Genomic DNA, 27,428 nt, shown 5'->3' on the forward strand with positions numbered 1-27,428 from the left:
TTTGAAAAAATTCTTTCTCCAGATAGTTTTGGCATTTAGTGGCAGAAAAAGATGTGGATCAATACTGTGAATGGATGACTTAAAGGAACAGGTGGGGCCTCTAGTCAGTTTGATTTACCCAAGTGATAGTCACCCCACGCCATACCCCTAACGAGTTGTTTTTCTAAGGCATTGGCGGATTTTCCCCTTAGCGTGCATGTGCCAAACCACAACTAAAAGCTTTGCATTTAACTACGGAAAGGAAATATTGAAAGCAATTCATGAATCTCCACTAAATCACCAGAGCTATAATTAAATCGACTCCTAAAGTAGTGTAACTCTTTTTATGGCTCAAATAGCAGTCTTTATTTTAAGCATCGTTGGAGAAAGAGGAGAAGAGAGGCAAACATTTCCATGTGAAGGCTTGGAAACTTCTTTCAGTGTACTAAACATTCACCAAGGCTTCCTGTGAGCACTGGAGTTTGTCCTTTCGCTGCTAGCTGGATTTTCATCCCGTTTGACCTCCGGCAGCCGGCCGAAAGCCCATCTCCAACCCGACAGCAGCTGTCTTCGGGTGAAGGACATCGGTGGTGCAGACGGGACAGAGGGGACTGGGACGTGCGCGGGCGCAGGGCACTGCCTGGGGCCCGGAGAGCCCTGAGGAGGGGCGGAACACAGCCGGTAGCCCCGGGCAGCTGCCCCAAACCCTCGCAAACGCTCAGCAGATGCGGAGCACCTGAGGCTGCCGCTCCCGACGGGCGGCCGGGGCTCGACCGCGGGTGGGTCAGTGCCGGCGGCTCCCCGGGGCGGCGCGCAGACTGCGCGATTCCCCCGCCGGCTCGCCCGCTCCCCGCCCCGAAAAAGCGGCGCGCCCCGTCCCTCCTCCTCCTCCGCCGCCGCCGCGGCCGCCCCCTCTGCGGTGCCGCGGAGCGGCGCGCAGCCCCCGCGGCATGGCGGGGCGTGCGGACGCGGTGTGGCTGTCCCCGTCGCTGTCCCTGTGGCTGTGGCTGAGCACGGCGGGGCTGTGCGCGGCGGCGGAGCTGCGGCTGACCCTGCTGCACACCAACGACGTGCACGGGCGGGTGGAGGCGCAGGGCGCGGGGCCGCGGCGCTGTGCGGGCGATGCCCCGGGATGCTTCGGCGGCGTGGCGAGGAGGGCGGCGAGGGTGGCGGTGGAGCGGGCCGCGCACCCCAACGTGCTGCTGCTGGACGCCGGGGACCAGTACCAGGGCACGGTGTGGTTCTCCCGCTTCAAGGGCCGGGAGGCGGTCCACTTCATGAACCTCCTGCGCTACGATGCCATGGTAAAGAGGGACAGGGGACAGCGAGTGGCACGGCGGGGATGGGGAAGGGGAAGGGGAGGAGGGTCTGCTCCCTCCTTTCCCTTGGATGCTGGGTCTATTCCTGCCTTTCCTCGCCAGCTGCCGCTTTTTTGCATTGCCGCCTCTTTGAACGCGTAACGCTGCATCAGAAAATTCTGTAGGTCATGCTAAAATCGTGGCCACAGGCAGCGGGGAGGTAAGCGAGAAGAAGGGAGGTGATGTGCTCGGTGACGGGCTCCTGGCCGAATTAAGTCGTGAACTGGAAGCCTCGCGGGCAGCTACAGACCGGCAGATGATGACAAGGCTAAGAAGATTGTTGTCTCTTAGGAGAGGCAGGGGCTTGGGACAAACAGGAGGCTGGACAGGCTCTATTGGAGAGGGGTTGACAAAAAGTGGAAATGACCGCAGAAAAAGCCGGGCGAGGAGTCTGATCTGCGATGGAGAGGTTAACCCTGCCTGAGGCTCGCAGCCTGTCCTGCGCGGAGGGACAGACGGCACATATTGGCAGTGCTGTTTCAAAGGGTGAGGATTTTTAGTTTTCATCAATCCCACCCTGGTGGTGCCCAGTCTCACCAGAGCTGTGGTCATGACAGGCTGTAAGAGGTTGTGTGCAAGGGGCTCAGAGACTGTAACAGCTCATCGGTGAGGGGAGCTCTCTGAGACTGTGCCAGTCCTGTATCTTTACTCTGGTCCAAGTGCTGAGAGAAAGGTAGAATTTGAGGTTGAGATTGGAGGACATCACTCCATGCACTTAAATCTTTTCTCTCAGGGCAGTAGCTGATTTTGCTTGTGTATAACCCCAGAGAGGAGGTGAGAGATTAAAGTTATGTTTGAGAGTGACTGCATATTTATTTCATCCCAACTGACAGTTTGTGGGGAAAATCTTTTGGGCATATCAGATTCTCTGTCTTCATCTTTTTTTTGCTTTCTATGAAAGGGACTGCACTTTCCTTTTCCAGGTAAAAATGACTTCACCTGTTTCTTCTCCCTGTCTCAGAACACCTATGGAAGGAAAGGGCATGCCCCAGTGCACTTTCCTAGGCTAAACATGCTTCATACCAGACAGACAGGTCTGTGAAAGGTACTGCTCCCTGTTCACATGGCCTAATGAACAGGTTTTTAATTGTAAAACTAACATTAACAGGGTTTATCCTCCCAGTGGTGATGGGGAAGAGTATGTGTGTTTAGGACTCATCCTCCCCAAGAGCTGGGGAGCACTTCAGGGTTCTGCAGTGCAGAAATAGCTCAAGGCGTTTTTTCCTACATTTCTTCCCAAACCCTTCTGCTGTCTGTCATTTCTCAGCCTTGCGTTTGCTGGTTTAACTGGTTCATGGGCAGCCTGCGAGCCTGTACAGTTCCTGATCGTATCACAAGCAGAAATTCTTTCAGGCAAAATCAGCAGTGTTGAAGTAGCGTTCAGTTTTAGTAACACATTATGTAGGATGCATCTGGTTTTAAGATAGACCATGAGCTTTTTCATCAGAATAAACTTTAAAAATAAACCCGCACCATACCAGATAGCCAGAGGCTTGTGCCTTAGGTGAAGTAGTCAATCAACTTAGATGAAGTTGTTCTCTGTGGAGGTGCTGCTAATAACTTGAATAGAAGGGGACAGGATAGATGATATGATAAGCTATAGAAACTTTAGCACCTTTGTCTGCTGAGGACAGATGCTGAGTGTTGGGCAGTGCTGCAGCATCTGTTTTGATTCTTCTGCAGACCATTGTGGCTGGGGGGGCACAGGGAGCAAGGTGAGAGCCATGCTGCAGAAGGGCAAGCTAGTGTCTCTTTAAGCAAAATTTGGTAAGTCACATCCCTAACAGAAGGGGTGGGGATTATGAAAGTATTTGGAAGTGAGATACAGGAGTAGGATTACAAACAGGAGGGAGCATGAATCATAAAAGTTGCTACAGGATGCAGGCAGGAGCCATAGGAGGATTTAGGGCAGCCTGGAAGTGTTAGAGGTTTGCTCCACAAATATGACAAATTTCCTTTTTCAATTTTGCCTTTTTCTCTTTTATGCCTGTTATCACCTCCAGCCTGTTTTCTCCTGTTCCGCTAGTTACTGCCTTCCAAAATTTTTCTTGGCACTAGCCTTGTTTTCTGGTGTAATTAAGACTAAAATCCAATTTAAATACCTCAAAGGCAGTAACTGGAGGAGTGATGGAAGTCTTCTAGCCTTACTTTTAAGTTGCATCCTTCTGTTAACTTTTATCCTGATTTAGAAATATTTTGAGGTTTGCTTCTTGTGAAAAGAAGGATTATATAATCACATGCTGTGTTCCTGAATATTTCTCTTTATTCCCCCTTGTGACTTACACTTACATTGGCCAACAAATTCAGATCTGGTAAAGGGATATTGCACAGGTACAGGGTCCAAGAAGCTCTGGATGTTAGGATAGTTAGTTAGAGTATAGGAACCCAGAATGATCCACAACCTTCTCCCCAAAGGAGGAGTAGCATCAAAAATAGAACTGTATTATTAGCCACCAGTGATTTCTCATGAGCAAGAGACTGTATAACCACCTACACCATGGGATAACTTTTGATCAAAGCTCCTAATGGACATGAAATGATCCAAATGCAAGATACAAAGCCAAGAGAAACAAGGCTTCATAAGTGGTTGGTTGGGTTGTTTGTTTTTTTCCTCCAAAAAAACTAGTGGCAATTATATCTAATTCAATTTCTTAATTCATTTGCAACCTTCTTGGTTGGGGTTTGATTGCAAATTTAGGAGGAACAGAAGGCATGTGCTTCAGCTAAAAGGAAATAGCTTGTTACCATTTTGAGATGCTCTACCTGTCTATGGATATCTTTTCAGAACATCCAGGCAGCATCAAAATGAGTGTCATTCTCTTTTCTTTTTCCTAATTTGTATTTTTTACAGCAAATTAGACTGCAATTACCATACAGTTAGAAATGGAATGTAGTTGTAGAGCATTGTGACTTCCCAAGCCACGATTTTCTTAAAGATAGTTCTTGATTCTTTTGGAAAAGTGCTGCAGCAGCATGCAAACAATTTGGCTCTTTCCCTGGAGTGTGAGTAGTGTTCTCACTAGCTGTCAGCAGGAGTAGTTGATTTCCAGTGCAAGTTACTGCTGATACTGATTTTTTTTCCACAGGGCCATTAACTACCTGCCTGTGAGGATAAGAGGAGTCAGTCATCTTTGCCTCACCCCCAAAAAAAGACACTGCCAATCAGTTGATCGAAATGCTGAGCTTCCTGGCCTGTAGTTGCCTCAGGGTCCTAGTTGGATTTGAACGTGATCAGGGTTAATATATCCATTTGGTGAATAAAAGCTGGAGCAAGCACGCAGAGGTTGTTTATCTAAGTAGAACAGAACAGTATACAAGCTTTAGATGATGAATGTGACTTTCCCAACTTAATCTTGGAGTGAAATTCTGAGCACACTTTTGCCTGGAAGAGTTGGCCCATTGGCTTTAACAGCTCTTACATGCTTTGCTCCAGCTGCCACCTGAAAACTTGTACGAAGTTATCGTGTACCAAGTTACACTGTTATCACGCTTCTGTAGAGACATCTTTTCATCTTTTCCTTCACTAACACCTAAATATGCTACAAATATGCTTGTGTGTATTGTGCTTCTGCAAAATGCCATCTTTGGAGGTTTTGCTGGCTTATCACCAAACTTGCAGGCACAGGCATGTGGCAACTTAGGCTCAGCATGAAAAAGGGGCAGGTAGGAGAAATTTCCCTTCAGGAAAGTCTCTTTTCATCAGCTTAATCAACCTGGAACAATTAAATATCCTCATCTGGCTGGTGCTACCTTGCTAATAAATAAACTGGACTGCCTATGTGCACACACACCCAGTGGGGATTTCTCCCTGACTGATAAATGTTAGAGCTTCCAGTAGGCAATGATATTGATGATAATGATGTTAAAGCACAAAACCCCTTTACTAAATGCATAATAAATGTGTTTTAAAAACCGTAGTCCAAGCACAAAACTCTTAAAATGCATTTTTACTTAAAGGTAACAAAAAACCATCATTGACATTTAACATTTCCTTCAGCATTTAAACAATGTATTTTCCATACACAAAATACATGTTTTCCTTTGTGGTTATTGTTAATCCTCTTTCTTGCATTTACAGGATGAAAAACTAGTGGGTTTTAATCTGGGACATGGTTACAAACACTTAAGTTTTAGATTTGGACTTTTATTTCTGTATTAATGTAAGAGCAAATGCCTACATCTAAAAAAACAAACAGAAAACCCCAAATAAACAAAAAACTAACAAAACCCAAACCAAAACTAAAAAACAAAAAAAAAAGGCATTTCTGTGTTCATGAGAAACAGGATTGTGCTGGTTTAGACAAGTTAGGGTTTTCTTCCCTAGAAATAGACTTTGTTTTTTCAAACATACCCGGTATACAAGTTATGATACTATTTAGACTGAATATTTGAGGTAGGGTCTCATATTTTCTTCTTGCTTTTTGCAGGCTTTGGGGAACCATGAGTTCGATGAAGGTGTGAGTGGATTACTGGATCCTCTTCTTAAAAATGCTAATTTTACAGTCCTGAGTGGAAATATTAAAGGGAAAACTCCGTTAGGGAATGAAATGATGAAATATGTTCATCCTTTTAAAATAGTTCATTTTGACTCAGAATCAGTAGGAATTGTTGGCTACACTACACAGGAAACTTCTTTTCTTTCACAGCCAGGTATGTTTCCTTTAGTATACGTTTAAATCCTTTGTTATTGTTTTGTTACTTGCTTACTTTTTTGAATCAAAGATTAATATTTTCAGCTGAAAAGTAAGAAGCTTGTTGTTTTATCAGTATTTACTTGTATGGCTCAGCTTAAAGCTTGTTAACATTAAAAGCCATTTTCATATAGACCTGGATAATCTCTAAGAATAAAAGAAGGTCAATGAAATTGCAAGAGAGCTACGGGGCCTTTGGGGGGTTTGTTGTTGTTTGGGTTTTTAAAGTTATATTTGGTGATATTTTGTTGTTATTTATCCATTTAAACTAAAGTTAAAACATGAATACAACTTCTCTCTAGCATGAAATGTGACATTTCTCTGTGTGTTGAAATTTTGCTCTTGGATACCTCCATGCTCAAGCCCTATTAAAAACAAGGAGAGCTTCATATGTGTTTTTGAAGCAAAAGTTGCCCAAGATGTTTTTAGACTCTCAAAATATTTGCAGAAATTAGATTACAGAAGGAACACCCATTCAGCTTTTACCACAATTGCTTCATTCATGAGTAAAATTAGAATTGATGAGGAAGAAGACTTCTCAATTGCTGACTATTTTTTCCAACATTTCAGGGGTTTTGGTTTGATGAGGGTTTTGTTTGGGTTTGTTTGGGTTTGTTTTTAGTAAAATAAAATGATCTACTGGAATGAGAAACACATTTAAATCAACTGTAGGAGATATGAGTCACTGCCTGCTCAAAGCTCAGCCCACCTCTGACAAAAACAGACTTTCTTCCCTGGGTTTTGCAGTAAGGATGCCCTAAACACTGGTTTAAAACATTTTCACACCGAAAGGGGACTTCATATTATTATTTCTCTTTCCCTATCTTAATAATACAGAAATAGTGTGTGGTTTTCCTGACAAAAGGATTGTTCAATACTTTGAAGAAGCATTAAAATATAAAACTGTTCCTTCTATGCTTTTTAGTTCCAATGCTGTATGTTTAAACTGTCGAGAAGTGGATGTCTGAGATCCAAATAGAATTCTTTATCTCACTTCTATTTTGCAGTGATACGGTTTTGTATTCCTATCTTTTTTTGCCCTTGACAAGAAAAAGAAAATTGATCTGTATTTTGTGTAGGCAATAGAGTTTCACATGTACTTGAGGGCATGAGGTTAGATATCATCTGACACCACACTAAGTTTGAATAATAGACAACCAATATAGTCCTCCATCAGGGATTAATAAAATCTATTTCCGCCCTTCTTCCAAACAACTCTGTTGGTGTGGTGACATCATCAAATTAACTTTCTTGCAAGTAAATATACTAGATGAAAATCCAGATGGTGTTGGAGTGATTCTGTGAAGCACTTGAATACATTTCCAATAACATTTAGGCATCATATCCAATGCCTCCATATGGTGAGACATTGTGACGGAGACCACAGCTAGAAAAAAAGCAGTGTTAAAAGGGAAGGCTTGTTAGCTCCATAGATGGAGCTGAAACATCCCTAAGCTAAGTATATCCCACTGTGTAACTGGGCAACAAGCAGAGCAAATTCTAACAGCAACAGTTATAGTGATCAGAGTTTTTACAATCTTCTGCTTTGCCTTCTCAGTGTGTGGAGGAACATTTTGGAAGCTCTGAAAAGGTGAATTCAGGGTATGTTAATGTAACTCAGTGATTGTTTATCACCCATGACCTAGCAATCCTTCAGACTGATAAAATCATGGCAGGGGTGGGTCAATGGCTAAATAATTATCAACCTAGTTCCTTAATTCAATTAGTAAGAGACATCGTGAATTTAAAATTCAGCACCTTGCTTATCTCTACACACTTCTTCCAGACGATTCAGTTTTCTCAGCCTTTGTCTACTTTGGCACGCTGTACACTCCTAGGGCATTCTCAAGGCAAACAGGAAGCTTGAGAGTGCTGAAACGTGAATTCCTACATTACGAGTTTGCATGGAAGTATTTTGTGAGTGTGATTTCTTCTATTGTTAAATCTCGATAACTCTCACACAACTATGAAATTACAACTTATACTTTTCATAGTCTGATGAAAACAGTTATCAAAAGACTGGAACAGAGTATAAAGTCCTTAAATCTTAGTTTTCCTATTGGGAAGGAACAATTGATCTCTGCTAAAGGTAGTGTTAATGTTACTTTTGGAAACCATAGGGATGGGAAACACATTTATATATTACAGCCAATTGGCAGTTTTTCTGAAGTTCTCTGTTTTGCTACATACAACTATCTCAGCTGAATGCTCAGCCAGTTTTTCCATGTCTTGTAAGAGTTGTGCATAACTTGGCACGTAGACAGACAAAGCTGTCTTTGCTTTGCACCACTAATCCCACAACCATCTTTCTAGTATTTGATGATAGTAGCTCACTTCCTTTAGTTCTGCAGTGATGTTTGGTCTTCTTGTATAAGGTTGAAACCCAAAGCTGCTTACTCTGTTACCCTCAGGACAGCAAAATATTTACTAAAACTGTCAACTTGGCAGAGTTTTCAAAAATGGAGTCTTAAATTCCGTTTCTTCCACTTTATCCTGGTTATCTTGCGTAATATTTTTAGTGTGCAGCCAGTTCTTTTTCTTTGTTCCTATATAGCACAGTTTGGATGTTTTTTCTGAAACTCTACCTCATTTAAAAAGAGAAGAGGATGGAACATCAATTTAATACCTTGAAAGAGAAACGGAATATTGACATGAGCAATAACTTACTCTTAAATAAGTCAGTTATTTCAGATTGTTTTGAAAAATGCACAGATGACTGTTAAACAGTATATTGCTTTCTTAGAGAATTGAGAACTGTGTAATTACTCTTACAGTCTCCCCCTGTATAACTCTTGAACCTGCTGGCCCATTTTATCCACTTACATCAAGTGCTGAGATGATTAGGATACAAAGCTGTATGAAATGCTGTGGCTAAGTCACAGAGACGGGGAGCAAGGAGCCCCTGCAGTCCCAAGCAGAATTCCCTTTTTGAGGGCAAGGTGGACAGCAGATGATTGGTGGGAGGGTGGTTTGGCAGTGGGACAACCCACTGCAGCTCTGGTGTCTGCCTGTCTCCTGCCATAACAGTCCTGGGACAGAGAAAGGCTTATTGGCATGGGGCAGGCCTTGTTTTTCCCCTCTTTATGAAAGTAGGTTGGTTTGTTTTCACATGTCTTCCCTACAACTACCTAAACGGAGGGTGTAGCAAGATGGGGAACAGTCTCTTCTCCTAAATAGCAAGTGACAGGACAAGAGGAAATGGCCTCAAGTTGCGCCAGGGGAGGTGTACGCTGGATTATTAGGAAAAAATGTCTTAATGGACAGGGTTGTCAAGCATTGCAACAGATTGTCCAGAGATGGTGGAGTATTTAAAAGATGATGGAGGTATTTAAAAGTTGTGTAGATGTGGCACCTCAGGACACAGTTTAGTGGTGGACTTGGCAGTGCTGGGTTAACGGTTGGACCTGACAATCCTAGAGTCTTTTTCCAACCTAAATGATCTATGACTCTGTGGGTTCAAAATTAATGACACTATGTCTTCAGTGTATGGTGCATTCGTAGTTCACAGTGGCACAGAGGGACAACAGATCTGGTGCTGATGGGGAGAGTTTGGTTATCATGGACCACCTGGTTATGAGCCATGGGAGAAGTTAGCCTGCAGGCAACTGAGTGCTATCACAGCTAGCTAGTCAGTGGCTTGCTCTTGCTCTTCATTTGGAGAGCTCAGCTCTCCTTATGGAACTGGTCCCCACACCATGAAGCACGTGGTAATCGCAGCTGGTCCGTGGCGGTGAGATGAGCATGTGAAGAGCCTACACTCAGCCAGGATTTCTCAGGCTTTCCTTTGTGCCCGTAGCTCTGCATCAAACCCAGCTTCTGTCAGACACAAGGATGTACAAACCAGGGCTGAAGCCTGGGGGTTTCCTTTAGGCAGGAGAAGGAAGACTAGGAGGGAACCAAATGCAGTCTTCCACTGGCATAAGGGGGTTTATAGAGAAGACAGGGACAGACTCTTCACAGAGGGGAATAGAAAGGACAAGAAACAAGGACAAGAAACAATGGGCTCAAGTAATACCACAGGAAATTATGGTGGAACGTAAGGAAAAAATTTGTCATGGTAAGCGCAGTTAAGCCATTAAACAGGTTGCCCAGAGAAACTGGAATTTCAGCTTGCTTGGATGAGACCCTGAGCATCCTCATCTGGCTTAGAGTTCCTGTTTTGAGTGGGGTTTGGACTATGTGGCCCCAGGAGGTCCCTTCCAACCTCAATTAACTTATGACTCTTTGATTCTAAGAAGAGGTCCACAGGAAGAAAATGTGGGGATGCACTGCACAATTCACTCTGCAATGTGCAGTACAGATATTCCCTCTGGCAGTAACAGAACTATTCAATGGGTGTGGTGGTGAACCAATTTATGTAACCCTCTTTTATCTCTTCCATTGTAGCAGCTTCCTCCTCATTTCCTGAGACATTTTGCAGTGGATTGCGAATTTGTTTCACTTCTGCCTTTGTTATGAAATAATGTAAATCTTTTGACTTTAAAGGCATATTTCAAATGGTTTAATCAAAAAACTCTGCGGGAAGGAGAGGAATTAGGTAGAGGAGAAATTGGTGGAAACGTTACTTGGTTGTCTTCAGCGGAAAGTTTAAGTTTACAATTGGTTGACTCTGTTCTTAAACTCTATTCTTAAAACTTTGTCAAAGAATTTAGCTTCTTACATAGGAAGTGTTTTTGTGCAACCCAAAACACTGTGCCCGGCATAAAAGCACCTGCTCTTCTAGTGCTCATGTAGCTGTTTGTCATGTTAGAATAATTTCAGCATGCACAGAAACCTTGCTGAAAGATTGTGAGTTTCCCAACATTGTGGTCTGGAAAAGGTCTCTCCTTTCCAGACTTTCTGTTCTTTTTGTTCTCGTTTTGGGATGGTATTTCAGGTGTGTGCTGTGCTGTATTGGTATTACTGAGAGTGGTTTTCACATTAGGTGAGATAATTTGTATAAAAAGGCAATTCAGAGTTTAGTAGAGAACTTTGAAGAAGCTGCTGTTTAAAGTCTCAGGAGTGGGGATAAGGGAAAGAGCAAAATGAGTGTGGAATAAAAAGAAAGAGCGATTTAACTTGGGACAAGATAGAAGATCTCAAGGAAATTAAGTTTGGGAAGAAAAAAAGTTTAATAGAATACAAGTGTTTATATGCAAACACTGACATAGTTTCCTTTCTCTACTTAAATAATAAAAGCCATTCAATTTTTGATCCTATATTTGGTGTCACTGAATTTTTTACAGAGTTACAACTTATTTAGTCTAGGCAAGTACATACAGCTTTGGGCAGGAATGCTGTGTTAGTTTAAGCACACAGGTGCTCCTAAAAGACTTGAGAACACCAGATCAGGAGTTTGAACCAACTAAGGACATCTGAAAGCCACTGACATTCAAAGTTCCATTAATTATACAAACTATTATTTGATATCAACTACTTTTTTTTTTATACTAGTAATTGAGGTACTTCATAATTTATTTTTTTTTTAAGGGGATGATATAATCTTTGAAGATGAAATTGAAGCATTGCAACTGCAAGTGAATAAGCTTACTGCAATGGGAGTGAACAAAATAATTGCACTGGGACATTCTGGTTTTACCGTGGACAAAAATATTGCCCAAAAGGTGAAAGGAGTGGATGTTGTGGTTGGAGGACATACAAACACGTTTCTTTACACAGGTATTTTACTTCTTACTAAAATGTTGCTTCTACAGCAAAGCTGAAACTGTTTCCTCTTTACACTCTGAGAACTTTCACCAATATAGCAGCCAGTTTGCTGCTGGCTGCAGTCAGCCTGATTCATAGCTGGTACATATCCATAACTTCCATGGAAGAAACCAATTCAAAACAGTCTGTGCACACAAGGTACTATAACTCACTGAAAGGTTCCCCAGTGCTGTGGATGTTCAAAGTGACCGATACAAAGTGGGATGGAGGAGTAAAGGTAGTAACGCTGATAAATTAGTGCTAAACATACTGCACCTGTTTCAAGCTCACACCTATAATGGACTAAATAAGATGTCTATTTTTAAACTTGTATGTGATTTAACCTGAAAAATCAGTCTTAAAGGACTTCCAAAATGGTACCCACATCAGTTTTGTCTAGAATCTGATTCTATATTCATATGTCTCCATTACCCTGCCATTAAAACACTTTTCCCAAGTTTCCTCTGTGCCTTTCAGTCCCCCTTTTAATCTCTGAATTTATTCTTTTCTCTAGAGTTAGATGTGATTCTAGAGACAAATATTGCTGATCTGATTTCTCCTGCAGTAATGCTACTTTAGGTGAAACCTCTCATCAGCAGCTTTCCCAGCACTGCTGCGTTCCCCATGCCAGCATGTAAGGACACAAGGAAAACAAAGGCTGTTTCGTTGTTCTGTTTGCTTCAGTTTTTTAAGTTCATTAAATTTAGCAGAAACTGCAATAACTGATGGAGACTATAATGGGAACTTTCTGCAATTTTTAGAAAAATTTCCCAGAGGATAGCACCATGTACCCTAGGAACTTAAACACTTCAAAGGTTTGCACTGTCCATTATCCTCTCCTCTCCCTATTCTTCTCCTCTCTGTTTCTCAGGCCTTTGTCTCATCTGGGCTCTCACCTTTTGTTATACCACTTGTTAAAAAGAAACAATTGCATACCACAGTTATACATTTAGCAGATCAGAATATCTGTTTAATTTGACCTCAGGGAATAACCTTGAAGACAAGGCACAAAGCATTTACACACCAACCTATAAGTAAGAGGCCACAAACACTTTGCATGGGGGTGCAGCAGAGAAGTGGCCAAACTGGAACAAACCACAGGACCAACCATCCTAATATCTTGTCTCTAAGAGTGACCAAGGGGGAAGAGTGAGGGAACTGGACAAGGCTGTGGAGACACTTTACTCAGATCTGCCCCAACTTCCCACCAGCTTGCATCTCAAGGACTCCCTAAGACAGAAATAGTGTCTTAATATTTACTAGCTCCACTGGAATGTTTCTTTCCTGACCTTGCTCTATCTCCTCCTAACTACATTGAGCTTTCACAACAGCCTGTAGCAGGGCATTCCACCACTGACCTGCACATCCTGCAGAGACCATGATCTTATCTGTGTGCAGTCTGCAATTTTACCGAACTGTTTTTGAGATGGGAAAAACGAGGATACATGCCATATTCAAAGTGTGGATTTACATTGTGGATTTACACAGTGGAATTGTTGGCCAATGCCTGCTGAGAGTTTGTGCCTCATAGTGGTAGCCATAGCAGTCAAAATACCTTAGTGGGCATGGTCCAAAGAAGTGCCACTTGACACAATTTGGAATCATGATCTGAAGTGCTCCAGGAGCTGAGATATCTGAGTTCACATCCTGTCTAGATCTGTAGTTCACATGCACATCTCTTGTCATCCCAGAGAGTACCCTGCTGTCAGACTGGACTAGGTCAAGCTGTTCCATCCCCCCCATTTGAAGCTGTCCAAGATTCACCAGGCTGGAGAGAGCACACAGCATGAGACTCTGCAGCCTTTGGGTTAAAGAGCTCAGCTGGGAGTGAGTTCTGGTCTCTTTTCCAAGGCCTCTACTGTTTTGATAAAGAAAGACTGTCTTCCTTTTTTTATGTATACTGGCAAGTTAAGAAAAATAAAAAAAGAATTAATGTCTGGGGGAGATGCACCAAAAATATATCTATTTATTTATTTATTTTCAAAATATGATTTTTGATAGAGAGTGATCTGAATATATAATTTTTATCCCAAGTGCTGTGAGGCACATGCTAAGCCATTCAGGAGCATCATGAGTGCATTTGTGAACCATTCCCTGTTGAGTCAAAGTCATCAGCCAAAATTCACGGTGGAATAGCTGTGTCTGTGGAGGTGATTTCCCTGCAGAGTAAAACATTTAATTTGAAGTGTCTCTGTGTGTGTGTGTATATTAAGCCTATAAGCTCTCATTTAAATCAAGAGGTGTAATCAATAACTGGCAGTTGAGTTTAGGAGAGTGTTTCAGCTTAGTCTAAGCGGAGATGTACCAGCTGGGTCAGATGAATCTTTCTGTCATGGAGGTTTAGAGACATACTGCTCACGCCAAATTATTACCTCTACAGAGATATCTTAATGTAAGGGCTTACTGCTGGAGTAGTCCAACCTGTCCGTAAGGCATTTGCCAGTCTCTGGTTTAACCTCAGATTGTATGGCAAATGTTGTCTTGACTTGTTCAGATGTGCCAACACTGGGTTTGTAGAACTTATTCAAACAATAATAGTAATTTTGGGTTGGAGCAGTTTAATTTCTGGTTTTGATCAGAATGGATCAAAGCAATCCACTTGAAAATGCAGTGCATTGGCTAAAGCAGGGTAAGAAGATAGAAAAGGTTCTTCCCTTACCCAGCATGAGTTTGTGCCTTTGCAATGGAACAGCTCCTCACACTTTGACTGAGATGGGTGCATGAATTCTAGTGCTGTGTTTCTTGGGGATAAGGTGCACTGAAAGGTTTGCATGTCAGAATAAATGTACCTATCTTACAATGGAATAATGTCATAGTGGTAATTAATCCTGCAAGGAAGTATCAGTACCAGAAAGTATTTCAGAAAGCAAGAAATGAGTAAGGCTCTGGACAATCACTTAATCATGCAGAGCTGACGTAAACTAAAATGAAAACCAGAAAAGAATAACTTTCTTTTTCTAATGCTTTGCTCATTAGATGGCTACAGAACGGCAAGAGATCCAAACCAATCCCTTTTTCAGTTCCAAAAACCCCAAAGGCACTTTTGCATGCATAAAACCTGTAGAGTTTGTATTAGCTACAGGTTTTCTTAAATTCTTCCCAAAATAAATGAATGATTAAGTGGTTCCACCACTCTGTTGTCCAGGCTGAAAGTAGGAAAACTAGTTCTGTGGTAAGTTTGGTTCAACTTGCATTTTTTTACAGCCATTCTCCCTGGAGACGAGGAGGGATTAGAGCAAAATACGAATCATACTGGAGTTCTAGAAGGAACATTTGTCATGCTGCTTATCTTAGGATTTCATATTATGTAAACAACTGTAAATCAAAGGAAACAAGTTGTTCTGTGAGCAGTGGAAGTAAGGAGCTCGCTTTCCTCTGGATCCACATTCTCTACACCTGCTCCCCCGTGCTGCCACCCCAATGGCACCCCAGCTCTCACCAGCAAATGGATGGGAAATGCCACCAGCTTTGGGACAGCAGGAAGCAGCAGGCTTTGAGAGGGCTCTGTAGTGGGGCCTGCCATGCAGCTTGTGATGACTCTCAGAACTGCTCAACCTTGGTTCTTCCTGATAGGGGGGTAGAAATACTGACAGGAATAACAGCAGGGAGAGATACCACTCAAATTATATTGTCAAGGAGACAAGGCTGGTACCCTTGAGACAAGAGCTGTGCTGTGTAGTTCTCTTTGCCTCTTTTCTCCACTGTGTCATTTTTAAATTCTTTGGTACCCTATGCCAGTTGAGCTGAGATAATGCCTTGCTTTAATCCATCTGTTTCCAAGTCCTACATCTAATCACTTTTCAGACTTTGCAGGTTGATAAGAGTTTTAAAACCATGACCATGGAACTCTAATGCTAATGAAGCTTGTTTTTGTGGAGGGTTTGCAGCTTGTCTGAAATTTTGTAGGCTGCTGGGTCTAGTGAAAAAAAAAAAAAAATCAGTTGGCTGTATGCACAAATTCATGCAACTGCCTGTAGGCATCCTGACTGCATATTAACCATCACAGTAGTTCAGACTTTTTCGTATCAAGTCCTGTGTATGTTTTACGAAGATTCTCATTTTCTGTCTGATGCAGAATAAAATAGTGTGAAGGCTCAATAAACTTTCCACCCAGAGGCTGGTATGTTTGCATTACTGAGAGTTTTAGATTGCAGTGGTTGGAATGAAAAGTTCCTTTGTTGCTACTGTGACATGATGTCATGGAGGACTGTGCTGTCACACTTAACTTGAAAAACACTGTGGCAGTTATTCGAGTTCGTGTCCTGAAAACAAAATTGCCTCTTATGAAATAACTGAACAATCAAATGTGTGCTTGTCGTCCAACACATTCATTGTCGTTTCTGCCTAATATCCTATTTGTTTTTTTTAAGGCTGGGAAACATTTGAAATGTCATTCTAATAATTCCTTGAAGGTCACATAAGCTGAACACTGACTTTACATGCTTATTCCATGCAGGCACCCCACCCTCTACTGAAGTGCCAGCTGGCCCATATCCATTCATGGTTGACTCAGATGATGGGAGGAAGGTGCCAGTTGTACAAGCTTATGCTTATGGAAAATATCTTGGTTACTTAAATGTTACATTTGACAAGAAAGGAAATGTAGTTGAAGCAGTTGGGAACCCCATTTTGCTGGACAGCAGTATCCCTGAAGGTATGTGGACTAGACATTTGAATTTCCCTGCAGCACTCTGCTACAATTCAAGTCTTGTTATGTTAAATACAATGTCAAAGATTTCAGCTTTCTTCCTGAGCTTGCTGTTCTCTCCTATGTAGGGTTGAGCCTGTGTTACAGTTGAATATGCACATATTCGGTGTGTGTTTTTATTTATTTAAAAACCCCGAAAGTCCTTTTGTAGGATTTCAGGTGATACACTACCTTACCATTTTGCAGAACCCGTTTTAGCTAGCCCTGTTATTATGATTTAAAAGATTATGAGGACTAATTTACACTGTTTTACCAGAGGCTGGGTTCTTCAAAACAGAGTTTAGTGCAATATGGGAAAGTGGAAATGTTCCAGAAAAGACTTGGAATACTCTACCAATTTGCAAATATAATACACAAACCCATGACTTCTTGTTTTCAGTGCTAAGTGTGTTCAGTGTTTTAGATCTGAAACATTCAAAGAACTGGGAGGAGGAGAGTCTCTTTGTTGCTTTTTGTTTGTAACTCTGAGCTCTGCTACTTGTTTCTTTGTCAACTCTGTAATTATGTGGGGCTGATTCTCTAGTCTTTGTTTTTTCTCCAGTGTTTGCTGCATGAAGTTCTGAGCTTTTATAAGACTCTCTAGGTTCTACCTGAGTATTTGTAAAATAAATCCTTAAAAAATTATCTATTTATAGATATTTACTGTGTTATTCTCAGAGAGCTATTAATGTAGTGAGATGATGTAAAGAGAGTTTACATTCTCTCTCTAACGTCAGTAAAAGTAAAAATTCAGATACATCAGTGCTCTCATTTTATAAATGACGCTCTTGCTGACACATGTAAGCAAATTGATTAAAACTAATAGCTGATATAAAATAGTTGTGATATCTGTCTGCATATACAAGTATCCTTGTTTTTTCCCTGAAATAATTAAATTAGCACCTGACAGACGGATGTGCATAGAGAATTAATTTCTATAAAGGGTTTATTCCTTGACATTGATGTTTGAGCTAGTTTAACTTTTAGCACAACAAACAGGGAAAAAAATATGATATCAAATAAAGACCAACCTCACTTGTATATTAAAATTCTCTCCCTTGTCACAGTAGGTACCAGAAAGCCCATCACTCAGAGGTCAGAACAGGACTGGACAAAAGTATTTGAAAGTGTTACAGAGGAGATAATCTTGCTGTGGCACAGGACTAGCTTGTTCACTTGATTGTCCCATCCTGCCTTCTCCCTTTACAGGCATCATTTGAAGTGAATATAGATGTAATTTGATTGAGAATCCTTTAGGGAAAGTGTAACATTTTAGAATCATGAACAGGTTAGTTGTTTTTTTTCTCCTAAGGTTTGTATTCACTGAAGTGTTGCCGATATGAGGTATGTGCAACGCTTATTTTACACTTGTATATTACTTTATAGATGAGCACATTAAAGAAGAAGTGGAAAAATGGAGAGAAAACCTGGGGAATTATTCTAAAGAGATTGGAAAAACTAGTGTTTACCTGAATGGTACAAGCCAAGCATGCCGTTTCCAGGAATGTAACATGGGAAATTTGCTTTGTGATGCCGTGGTAAGATGTTTCCACCACAGGTGGCAATGAAGGGGTTAATCCAGAGCTATGAGATGAAATGCTTCCCAGCCTCCAAACCATCAGCACATGGACTCTGTGCTGCTTTTCAATACTGTAACACGTCCCTAGGAAGACCTGGCAGAAGCAAGGCTATAATGAATCCTGCTGTATAAAGTAAGGAGCAGTTTATTCTTTGTGTAAAGCCTCACACAGAGAACAGCTTGTTAACAGCTGGCTCTGGGGCTGCAGTTTTAAGGGACATGGCATTCTGATCTAAGACCCCATTCCTCAAAAAGGAGAGCTCAGCTCCCCTGCCCCACTCCTGCCCCACTCTGGGCCCCTGCTCATGGCACTTGCCCTCTGCCCCTTTCATTACTCACTGGGCTCTGCTGCCACTTTAACGCACAAGCACAGGAAAAAAATCTGGGTCGTTTTCTGCCAAGTTGCTGATATGAATTGTCCCCCTGAGAAGCCCAAAAGTTGCCTGCTGAAGCAAAGCTGGGGGAAAAGGCCATACACACAGCCAGGCACAGAACACCCCAGCCCAGAAGGAGTCACCAGCCCCCGCGGCATCCTGCCAGGTACCACTGGACTTCAGCAGTCCCGGAACACCAGAAAGTCTCATAACAAGAACTCACTTCCAGTTTTTAAACTACTTGGTTCTGATTGCTTTACTGCCCTGCATCAGCACCATTTCCTTTGGGTGTTTCAGGGAAAAACATTGACTACCGTGAAAGTTTCCAGAAAATGAGCTTTGCCGTAAATGTCCTGCAGTATTGCCACAAAGTCAAGGGCCAATTAATAATCATGAGTTTTCATTTAGATATGCCCCCAAAGCTATTTATCCAGCCCTTGTGATTGCTTTTATTGTAATCCTTCAAATATTTCTTAGTTCATGGGCTAATGTACAAATCAGATTAATATTTGGGAATTCTGTGTACAGTTCTATTAGAATTGCAGCACCTTGCTTTTTCTTTCTGCTAGACTTTAAAATATTTTTCTTTGAAAAAATGCGAACAAATGTCTTGGTCTTTTTCCACCTCAAAGAAATTAACTCTGTAATCTTTCAGAAGTCTGTAGATTTTCTTGCTATACATTTTATCTCAGGGGGTGTCTAATTCTACTTTAGTTAAATCCATGTCTCTAGACAACCACCTGCAGTCATCAGTAGATACACTGATGTCTCTTCACATCCTTTGCCTTACCAAGGCACGTTCCACACTTGCCTTCCTGTCTGCTAACATGTTCAGGGGTATGAAGGCAAAAACCAGACCTTCCTGTTCCATGACCTCTAATATTTAGAGTTGTCCTGAGAAACTGAGAGATTGAAAATTGTAGAAAGCTGATTGAATGTTTGTTCTAGATCAAAACAGAGGTCCATTTAGTTCAATGATGTGAATCCAAGAGTAGCCCAAAATCTCAGAATAAAAGGTTGACAGGTCCAGGCATTTTACAAAGGACTTCAAAGGAACTCAGATGTGAAAAGATTGTGAAATTGGTAACAGCACTGTGTGAGCTCTTCTTTTAGACTGCCTCTGCTCAGGACTGGGAAGTTGCAATCCATTCTTTGATTATGTTATAAATGTGAGCGTGGATCTGGCCTCAGGGAATATCTTTGATGACTAAGCTGAAAGCACAAAGCATTTATACACCTGCAAGTCAGAGATTGCCAACACTCTGCATAGGGATACAGCAAAGAAGTGACCTACCTATAACAGATGACAGGATCATCCATTCCAATGTTTTGTCTCCAAGACTGACTGAGTGAGGATAGTGGGAGAGAAGCATACTCCCGGACAAACCTGTGGAGTTGCCGTACTCAGATCTGCCTGTGTCTCCCACCAGCTTACAGCTCAGGGATTCCCCAAGCCAGAAGTGCTCTCTTGATATTTACTAGCTCAACTGTAACTTCTCTTCCCTGAATTTGCCCCATTTCCCTTTGCCTTCCTTCAGCCTTCACAACAGCTGGCAGCAGGGTGTTCCATCACTGACCTGCACATCCTGCAGGGACCTTGGTCTGCCTGCTGCTGCCCACTGGCTGGATAACTGCTGGAGGTCAAGTGGTCCTTTGCACTGGAAAACTTGGTCCCTGTCCACCTTCACATCACTCCTGACTTTACAGGCTTCTCAAATATTTCCTTCTGTTATCTCTTTACCAGGTCAGACAGTCCAAGCCTGCACTCATCATTCTATGTTCAGAAGTTTTTCTCTGTCTTTGACCATCCTCATTACCCTCTCCAAATCTTTCTTAGTTTTTTATCATTCTGGAGAAGAAGAAAACACACAGATTACTATCCATCCTCCAAGTCTTCTTCATTTTATAGGCTTCTGTCATGTGCTTCCTGTATTTCTCTCTCTGTGAGACTGAAGAGTCATGACCATAGTCACTCACATAGTCACTCCTGTGCGGAAACCAGTCAATCCTTACCATTATCCTAATTTATTTTCTCAGCCTTTTCCTGTTCTACTCAGTTATATCTGATAATTAACACTGTAGGCTTATCATCCTTATGCAGCTGCATAAATACCTGGCCTCTACTTTCTTTACTACTTAGGATGTCACAAGCAAATATTATCCTGTTCTAGCATTTCGCCAGAGCCTTGACACCATTGGAGACGTTGCTGTGCAGAGACTTTCTGACCTAGTATGCCTGTTTCCTGTTCCTCCACTGTTCTACATGCCAAGACCATTCCAAGCGTTAAAAAGCAACCATAGAGAAGCCAAAAAACTTAATTCCCTGCAACATATGAGAACTACAATAACTTATGCTTCTCCTGAGTGTTTTTAACGTACCCTAATATTTAAGGTCCTCTTCCCTTCTCAATTCTCCAAATATGCTTAAATTATTTGTCTTTATCACAGTCACTGGAATCAAAGAAACACTTTTCCTTTGTTCAGCTGGCCTGCCCTGGCCATGACGTAGACACACAGACTAGAGGACACAGACTATTTTGTTAAAAACTAAAATACTTATTCGGATTTTTTAATAACTGTTTTACAATGGTACTGAAGTCAATGTCAAAGATATAAAACCTTTCTATCTCTTTTCATCTCAGACTGTATTTGGTATAAATTTCCAGAGCTTAGAACAAGTGAAGATAAAATCAGTTTATACGTTTTCCTTTGGTAGCTTTATGAAAATGTCGGGCGTCCGGATAAAAAATCATGGAACCACGTTTCAATGTGCATCCTGAATGGAGGTGGGATACGGTCACCCATTGATGAACAGAGCACTAATGGTACGTAAAATTACAAGATGAATGACAACTTTATCAGAAGAAGGAATCAAGTTATGCCAGCCTGAACACAGTTTTAGTTATGCCTTGTTTCAACGGGATTTGCACAGCGTTTGGAAGTGTTTTCAAACTTTCTCAAATGGTTTTACCTCACTAGAGCACAACTGCACTCAGACTGACATTGACAGAAGTCTCTAGCATTGTTTGTACACAATGCTTTTTATAATTTCCCTCTCTCTTTGCTGCCTTGGAATAAAGACAGACCTCCTACTGTACAGGGTCATCCATTATGGTCACTGGGAGCCTTCTCTAGTCTGCTGTAGAGTAAGTAAAATCTGGGTTTTTCTGAATGCTAAGGTTTTAACACTATTTTCCTGATACCACATAAATGAAACCTGAAAACAAAAGCTTTTTCAGTTTAGCTAAATCTTTCTGTGGGACTACTTGAGTAAATCTCAATCCATTGGAAAAAATTGCCTGACCTTGTAGGAAAAGCTGTTTTTTCATCTTAGGTTAGTGGTTTCTCATTTCTTTTAGTAGTGTTGTTTGAATAGCAAAACATGCACTTCCATCAAACTGATTTATTTATCTTGATACTTATTGGATGATAAACAATGCAGGTTCTCTGTTCGGGACAATATATATGATTTTCACCTCTACCCACCCTCCTTTGCTTAAATTGCATTCGCCGTGTTCCTTGTCAAAAACCTACTGTTAATTCTAGAATAATTCTGTAAACAAACAAACAAACAAGAAGTAAACAAAGCCTCCTTCCCCCAGGCAGCATTACTGTGGAAGATTTGCTGTCTGTTTTGCCATTTGGAGGTCGTTTTGATATGGTGAGGTTAAAAGGCTCCACTCTGAAAGAAGCTTTTGAGCACAGTGTGCGTAGATACGGAAGAGGAAGTGGAGAGCTGCTGCAGGTTGGAGGTATGTATTCTTCTTTCCTCTTCTCAGTTTTCCAAACCAGCTATCCCTCCTGTTGGCCTTGTTTATTACACCTGGAAGCCTCCTTTTAAGAATGGAAGTCAAGCTGGCCAGATATCTTAGCTCTGTGTCTTGTACATGCTGGCCAGCTAGCACTGTTTATCCTGTGTATGTTTAATTGAGACACTGCAGCACACAGGCCATTTCTGTTCCCTTCAGCAGAGACACTGTTCCCAAGCTGCTTTCCGAACCCACAGTGATATCAGTTTAACACTTCAGTTAACCAGAGGAATATATAATTTAGTGCAGCTGTAACACAGAAATAGCTACAACAAACTCCAGTTTTCAGTTCTTCACTGGCAGCCTACCTGAAACCCCAGACTGGATGGCTGTGCCAGTTATTGCCAAATGTCAGTTTACCAAAACAATTTTGTGCAATTCCCTAATGATTGCTGACAGATTCAGAGTTTGTCCAAGTGGCTATGGAATTGCTCCAGTGAATTACTAAGTATTTTATGGATGACCAGTTAATATTAAAAACCTACTTATTTCTTGAATTGCAGCTCTCTGTATGTTTACCCAGATGTGTAGCAGGCCACAGTCATGTTTATTCCTGGTCTCTCTGATGCAGTGTTGATTTTATTGCTTATATAGCAGAAAAGCCAAACTTTGAGGGCAGAGGCTGATGCATTCCCTCCTTTCCATACCTCTCCTTCCACACAGCCCAGTGCTGGGGGCACTTACCCCCACCATGTGATCTCAAACCCTCATGTGCCACAGACACAACCCATGTCTGGCACTTTCATGGGTAAGTCACCACATTTTTAGACACCACTAAGGTAAAGCAGGAGCAAGTTCTGCTTGCTGCCTCCTTACAGAAAGAGAAGACAATGAGTAGCTCTGAAAAGGGTTCAGGACAGAAGATCCTGAGCAGGAAGAGCGCCAGGGTTGGAAAAGCCTCTGTGCTTTGGATGAGCTTTAGTGGCTTCCTGATCTGCTGATTCTTGGCAATGCTGTTCTGGGGCCCTGGCTCTCCCCAAGCTTTGATCAAGGCTCACAACTAGAAATGTTGCTTCTCCTACAGTGAGTAGAAACCGCAAAGTAAAACCCTGGCCTGCCTTTCTATTTTCAGTACAGTACCTATTACCCATAACAGCTACCAAGTTGTCGTGGCTGCCTGGCTTTAAAAAAAGTAATTTCAGCCAAGAAGCCAGGGAAAGCATGTGACTAGAGAAACAAGGGAAGGTATTTTCATCTTGCAGAATCCTAATCCCATCATGACTAGTAGTTTCCTTCTGTGGAGTAATGAGAACAAGCAGATAAGTAACTGAGGTGGGACAATGCTTCAGCAATTCTTATTCTCTTGAATTTTCTTGTATAAAAGTTGAGAAGTGTGCAAAGAAAATAGGGCATTAACTGGCGTAATTCAGAGCAACACAACCTCTCAGTCACAGAAACTAATGCAAAGAATCAGCTAAAGATGAGGAGGGTGCTGCACAAAGTGACATTCCAATGTGTATTTTTGTAGGTATCCATGTGGTCTATGATCTTTCCAGAGCCCCAGGAAACAGAGTTGTTAGCTTAGAAGTGCTTTGCACAGCCTGCCGAGTCCCAGCCTACATCCCACTCCAGATGGATGACATATACAATGTGACTCTTCCATCCTATATGCTGTTTGGAGGAGATGGCTATCATATGCTGAAAGACAAAAACATGGGATACAGTAAAGGTAAGTGGGATGCAGTAAAGGTCAGTATGGGCACTAACAGAGCAGCAAACAATTCCCAAAAGTTAAAAGATCCTTCTACAGTACTAGTCTCAGACTTCTTGTCTTTACTGGGTTAAATTTGCTTCTAATCTGACAACTCTGGTTTTGGTTGTAGCCAGCAACTTTTTTTTTAACTTCTTCAGTGAAATCACGTTTCAAAGTGAAACTGAGCCTTACCAATACAGCAGTGTTTAAGGAGCACTTCTAAGGTCATGGTAAACCACAAAAGAAGCAAAACTTGCACCACGGGGACTGCATCTTATGCGTGCTGCCTTGTACTGCCTGCACACTTGGTTTGTTAGACCTTGAATTTCCACTGTGTAGAAGTATTTGGAAAGACAAAATCATCACCTCTACTGCTAAAGGACACGCAGCTCAGGCGAGCAATGCAGAGTGAGGGTGAAAAATAACGACCTGCTCTGCAGGAATTAGCCTACCCATCCAGAACCAGTAGGGTTCTCGGGAGGGGAGTCCTGCAGGCAGCAGTATGCAAGGTGCTGCAGACACCTCGCCAGAGAGGTAGAAAGGAAGTGTTTTATAATGCTGCGTTAAGGTCCTGTAAAGTTGCACGTGAAGTGTTAGAAACTTCATTACAAATAATGAAAGGGAACAACTTGTAAGGTTCTTGTAAAGTCTTTCAGTATAACAAGGGGGTAAAACTGTAACTATTGTTAGGATGGAGGACTACACTTTCGGATTGTAAGAGCTTGGATCAGAAGGGGCTTGTGACATCGCTGGCAGCAGTTACTGAAGAGGGTCTTCCACTGCAGAAACTCCATGTTATACTTTGTGTGCACACAGCAGTGCACAGACTAGAAGTTCCTCCTAAAAAAGTAAATTTGAGAAGGTGTGATAGCTCTGCCAGGTCTACAGCTCTCTATCCCAAACAGGTAGAGCACTATCTCAGTCTACCTAAAACTGATTGGAAATTAGTATTGTATCAGATACAAAACAAGATAGGCAATGCAAAGAGAATTTTTTTTTTTTTTTTGTATTTTGTAAAATACAAGTTGCTACCAAAAATTCTGGCTACAAACCACACAGATGATTTTCTGAGCATAAGAAACAACTCTCCACCCCCCTACCCCTCGATGTGTACTGATTAAGCATTGCAAGCCATAGAAACCAGTTTAGAACTTGAGCTAAAACTGCAATTTTAAGACAGGTTTCTTAAAGAACTCCTTAGAGATTGGCTGCTGCAGAGAACACTTTTTTATGTTTGTTTGTTTAGGTGAACCTGATATTGAGGTTGTTTCCCGCTACCTACAGAGAATGAAGAGAGTTTACCCAGCAGTTGAAGGTCGAATAAAGTTTTCTTCTGGAAGTCTTAACACAGCAAGTCTTACCCTGATCTCTGCATTGTTCACTGTAACATTCTTGCACACTTGATTGTTGCTCTGTTTTTGTTTGGAGGAAGAAAGAAGAGACGATGCTGATGATGGGAAAAGAAGAACTGTTCTCTTTCCTCTTTTCTTACACCTTACAGTGACTGAGCAGTGAGGTTGCTGCATGTTAGCAGTAAGCAGCCCAATCCATTGTCTTTTGTCTCACAGTGCATCAAAGCACTCTGTGCAGAGTGAGGGGGCAGAATTCATGACTTTTCTTGGTCTGAATCAGCAGATACCCAGCAATTCGGTATGAGGTTTCAAGAAACAAAGTGCCAGTGAATACTTACTGCTCAATCATAAAGCAATGACAAACTGTAATGGGGTATTTTTAAATTGTTAAATTCTTTTAGATGCCTTGGATAGTGAGTTAAGAACCTGATTCCAGTAATGTAAACAAGCTTCTAGAAATGGATTTATTATAGGTGTATATTCCTTTCTTTGATCTCCACTCAGGGTTAAAGTTTTCAAACCTAATATTTCTACTTTGCTTCCAGTCATATTTATCATACCTACACCAATATCTGAAAGAGCTGGATTAAAATCAGTGCCATGAAAATCATGAGGTCCATTTAACATACAATCTTTAAAAGTTTTTGTTTTAGTTTTGAAGATGCAGCATCTCATGTTTTCCATTAATAAAGGATGCAATGAAAGCTTGATTTTGATAAATTTTAACAAATTAGTATTATTCATTCTTTAATATGACCAGTTTGGGGACCGTGTCTAGAGCAAGAACACAATCTATGATTGTGTTTCATACGTATATGCTTAATTTTTTACCTTTTCCAAAGAACAAAGCACAGGACTCGTGCCTGTTACTCTCTATCAGCAACATTCCCAGATAATGTCAGATAGAGGCACTGACTCCTGCACCACTGTGGCATCCTTTGGAAATAGCCAGGTAATGGGGCTTTTTACAGCATAACCCGGCTTTATGATAACTGTGATTATACCTCAAATGTCCATATCTTCTATGGGAGGGCTGTGTTTAAAAAATACTGCTGTAAATACAGGCTAATGAGCATGAAATCAAAAATCAGACTAAATGCTAAGTGTACACTTCTGATGCTTTATAAAGAAGTGATTGATTATAAATGAGTGCAAACAACCATTATTTTTTTAAGTTCATTCACACTGAGAGTTTTAACAATGTGTTTTCATGTTGTTCAATGCTGTTTTAAACTGATTATCAGTGTTTTGAATAAACCCGCTTTGTTTTTCTGTAAAGCTCACTACACTTTTTTTCAACCCTGAAGCTACTTGGCTCTTAAATTCACTGCACCTGCAGATTTCAAGGAGAAGGTGCACTAAGATAAACACGCAGTATGTTTAAATTTCAAGACCTCATTTGTTTCCACGTACATTCAAAGGTTGTGCATGAAAAGCTCTGGACTACACAGCAGCTGCAACTGGACAACAAATGATGACTGACTTTGTCACACTACTTGTTACGCCCTGGCATTGATGGTTTGCCAATACCAGTCCTTGAAGTAGTTAATTTACAGAATGGTCTTACCCAAATCAACATAAAACCAGTAACAGAGAGGGCACTTATGGACCAAACTGTATCTGCACTCCATTTTTTAGAGTTGTAACAACTTCTTTGGCATAGCCAGATAGAAGAGAAATAACAATTTTACCTTCCTTTCACAAAGAGAAGGAAAAGGTTTGCAGTAGTAATACAGACAGATAATACAAACTGTATTGACAAAGAACACCAATGCTGCATTAGATTGGTTGGTTTGTGGCAAAGGAGAAAACGGGTACTGTCTAGAAATAAAAACTGAGGAATGCCTACTAAACTATTGCTGTATTGTTCTGTGAGTAAAACTTGTTAAAAATCCACACGTGAAAGTCCATTTCAAAGTCTCTTTTATAAAGGCTGGGCCAACAAATTAGGATTTACAGGAAAAAATCTTCCAACGGATTTTATAGGAATAAATTTTTTTAAAATGCTGTGAACAGACTCGCATCCTGGGATGCCAGACGTCAGAAAAAACCACAACAATCCCAGGTAAGAAACTGCAGAAAAATAAAGGCTAAGGTAAAAGTCAAAACCACTTTTCACACCCATTATTACTTTAAGAATACTTTAGATTTGAAGGTCAGGTATTAAATAGTCTAAATTACACGTTATTTTCCATGCTCACACAGAGCATGAAGGCCAAAG

General features: G+C 41.4%; 1 protein-coding gene across 2 annotated transcripts; it reads left to right on the forward strand.

Moving 5' to 3' along the window:
- The first annotated feature begins 843 nt into the window (after window positions 1-843).
- On the forward strand, window positions 844-27,205 carry NT5E (5'-nucleotidase ecto). 2 transcript variants are annotated; one of them, XM_027899486.1, is made up of 9 exons: window positions 850-1,283; window positions 5,765-5,987; window positions 11,498-11,686; window positions 16,170-16,367; window positions 17,787-17,938; window positions 21,070-21,178; window positions 21,956-22,105; window positions 23,631-23,831; window positions 25,102-27,205. In XM_027899486.1, exons 1-9 carry the CDS (start codon window positions 930-932, stop codon window positions 25,257-25,259), a joined length of 1,734 nt encoding a protein of 577 aa, XP_027755287.1. In that variant the 5' UTR covers window positions 850-929; the 3' UTR covers window positions 25,260-27,205. The 2 variants fall into 2 exon arrangements, with proteins under 2 accessions (XP_027755288.1, XP_027755287.1); XM_027899487.1 differs by lacking the exon at window positions 16,170-16,367 and having other exon boundaries at window positions 844-1,283.
- Window positions 27,206-27,428: the final 223 nt, after the last annotated feature.

Source organism: Empidonax traillii, unplaced genomic scaffold (genome assembly GCF_003031625.1).
Source record: "Empidonax traillii isolate 1590-97213 ecotype Southwest subspecies unplaced genomic scaffold, ASM303162v1 scaffold671:size839176, whole genome shotgun sequence".
Lineage (NCBI taxonomy): Eukaryota > Metazoa > Chordata > Aves > Passeriformes > Tyrannidae > Empidonax > Empidonax traillii.

Bases quoted from the DNA above. Each gene is read 5' to 3' on its own strand.
- NT5E (XM_027899486.1), top strand. From the start codon at position 930: ATGGCGGGGCGTGCGGACGCGGTGTGGCTGTCCCCGTCGCTGTCCCTG. The intron at 16,368-17,786 runs GTATGTGGACTA...ATTACTTTATAG, and splicing joins GGACAGCAGTATCCCTGAAG to ATGAGCACATTAAAGAAGAA. The intron at 22,106-23,630 runs GTATGTATTCTT...GTATTTTTGTAG, and splicing joins AGAGCTGCTGCAGGTTGGAG to GTATCCATGTGGTCTATGAT.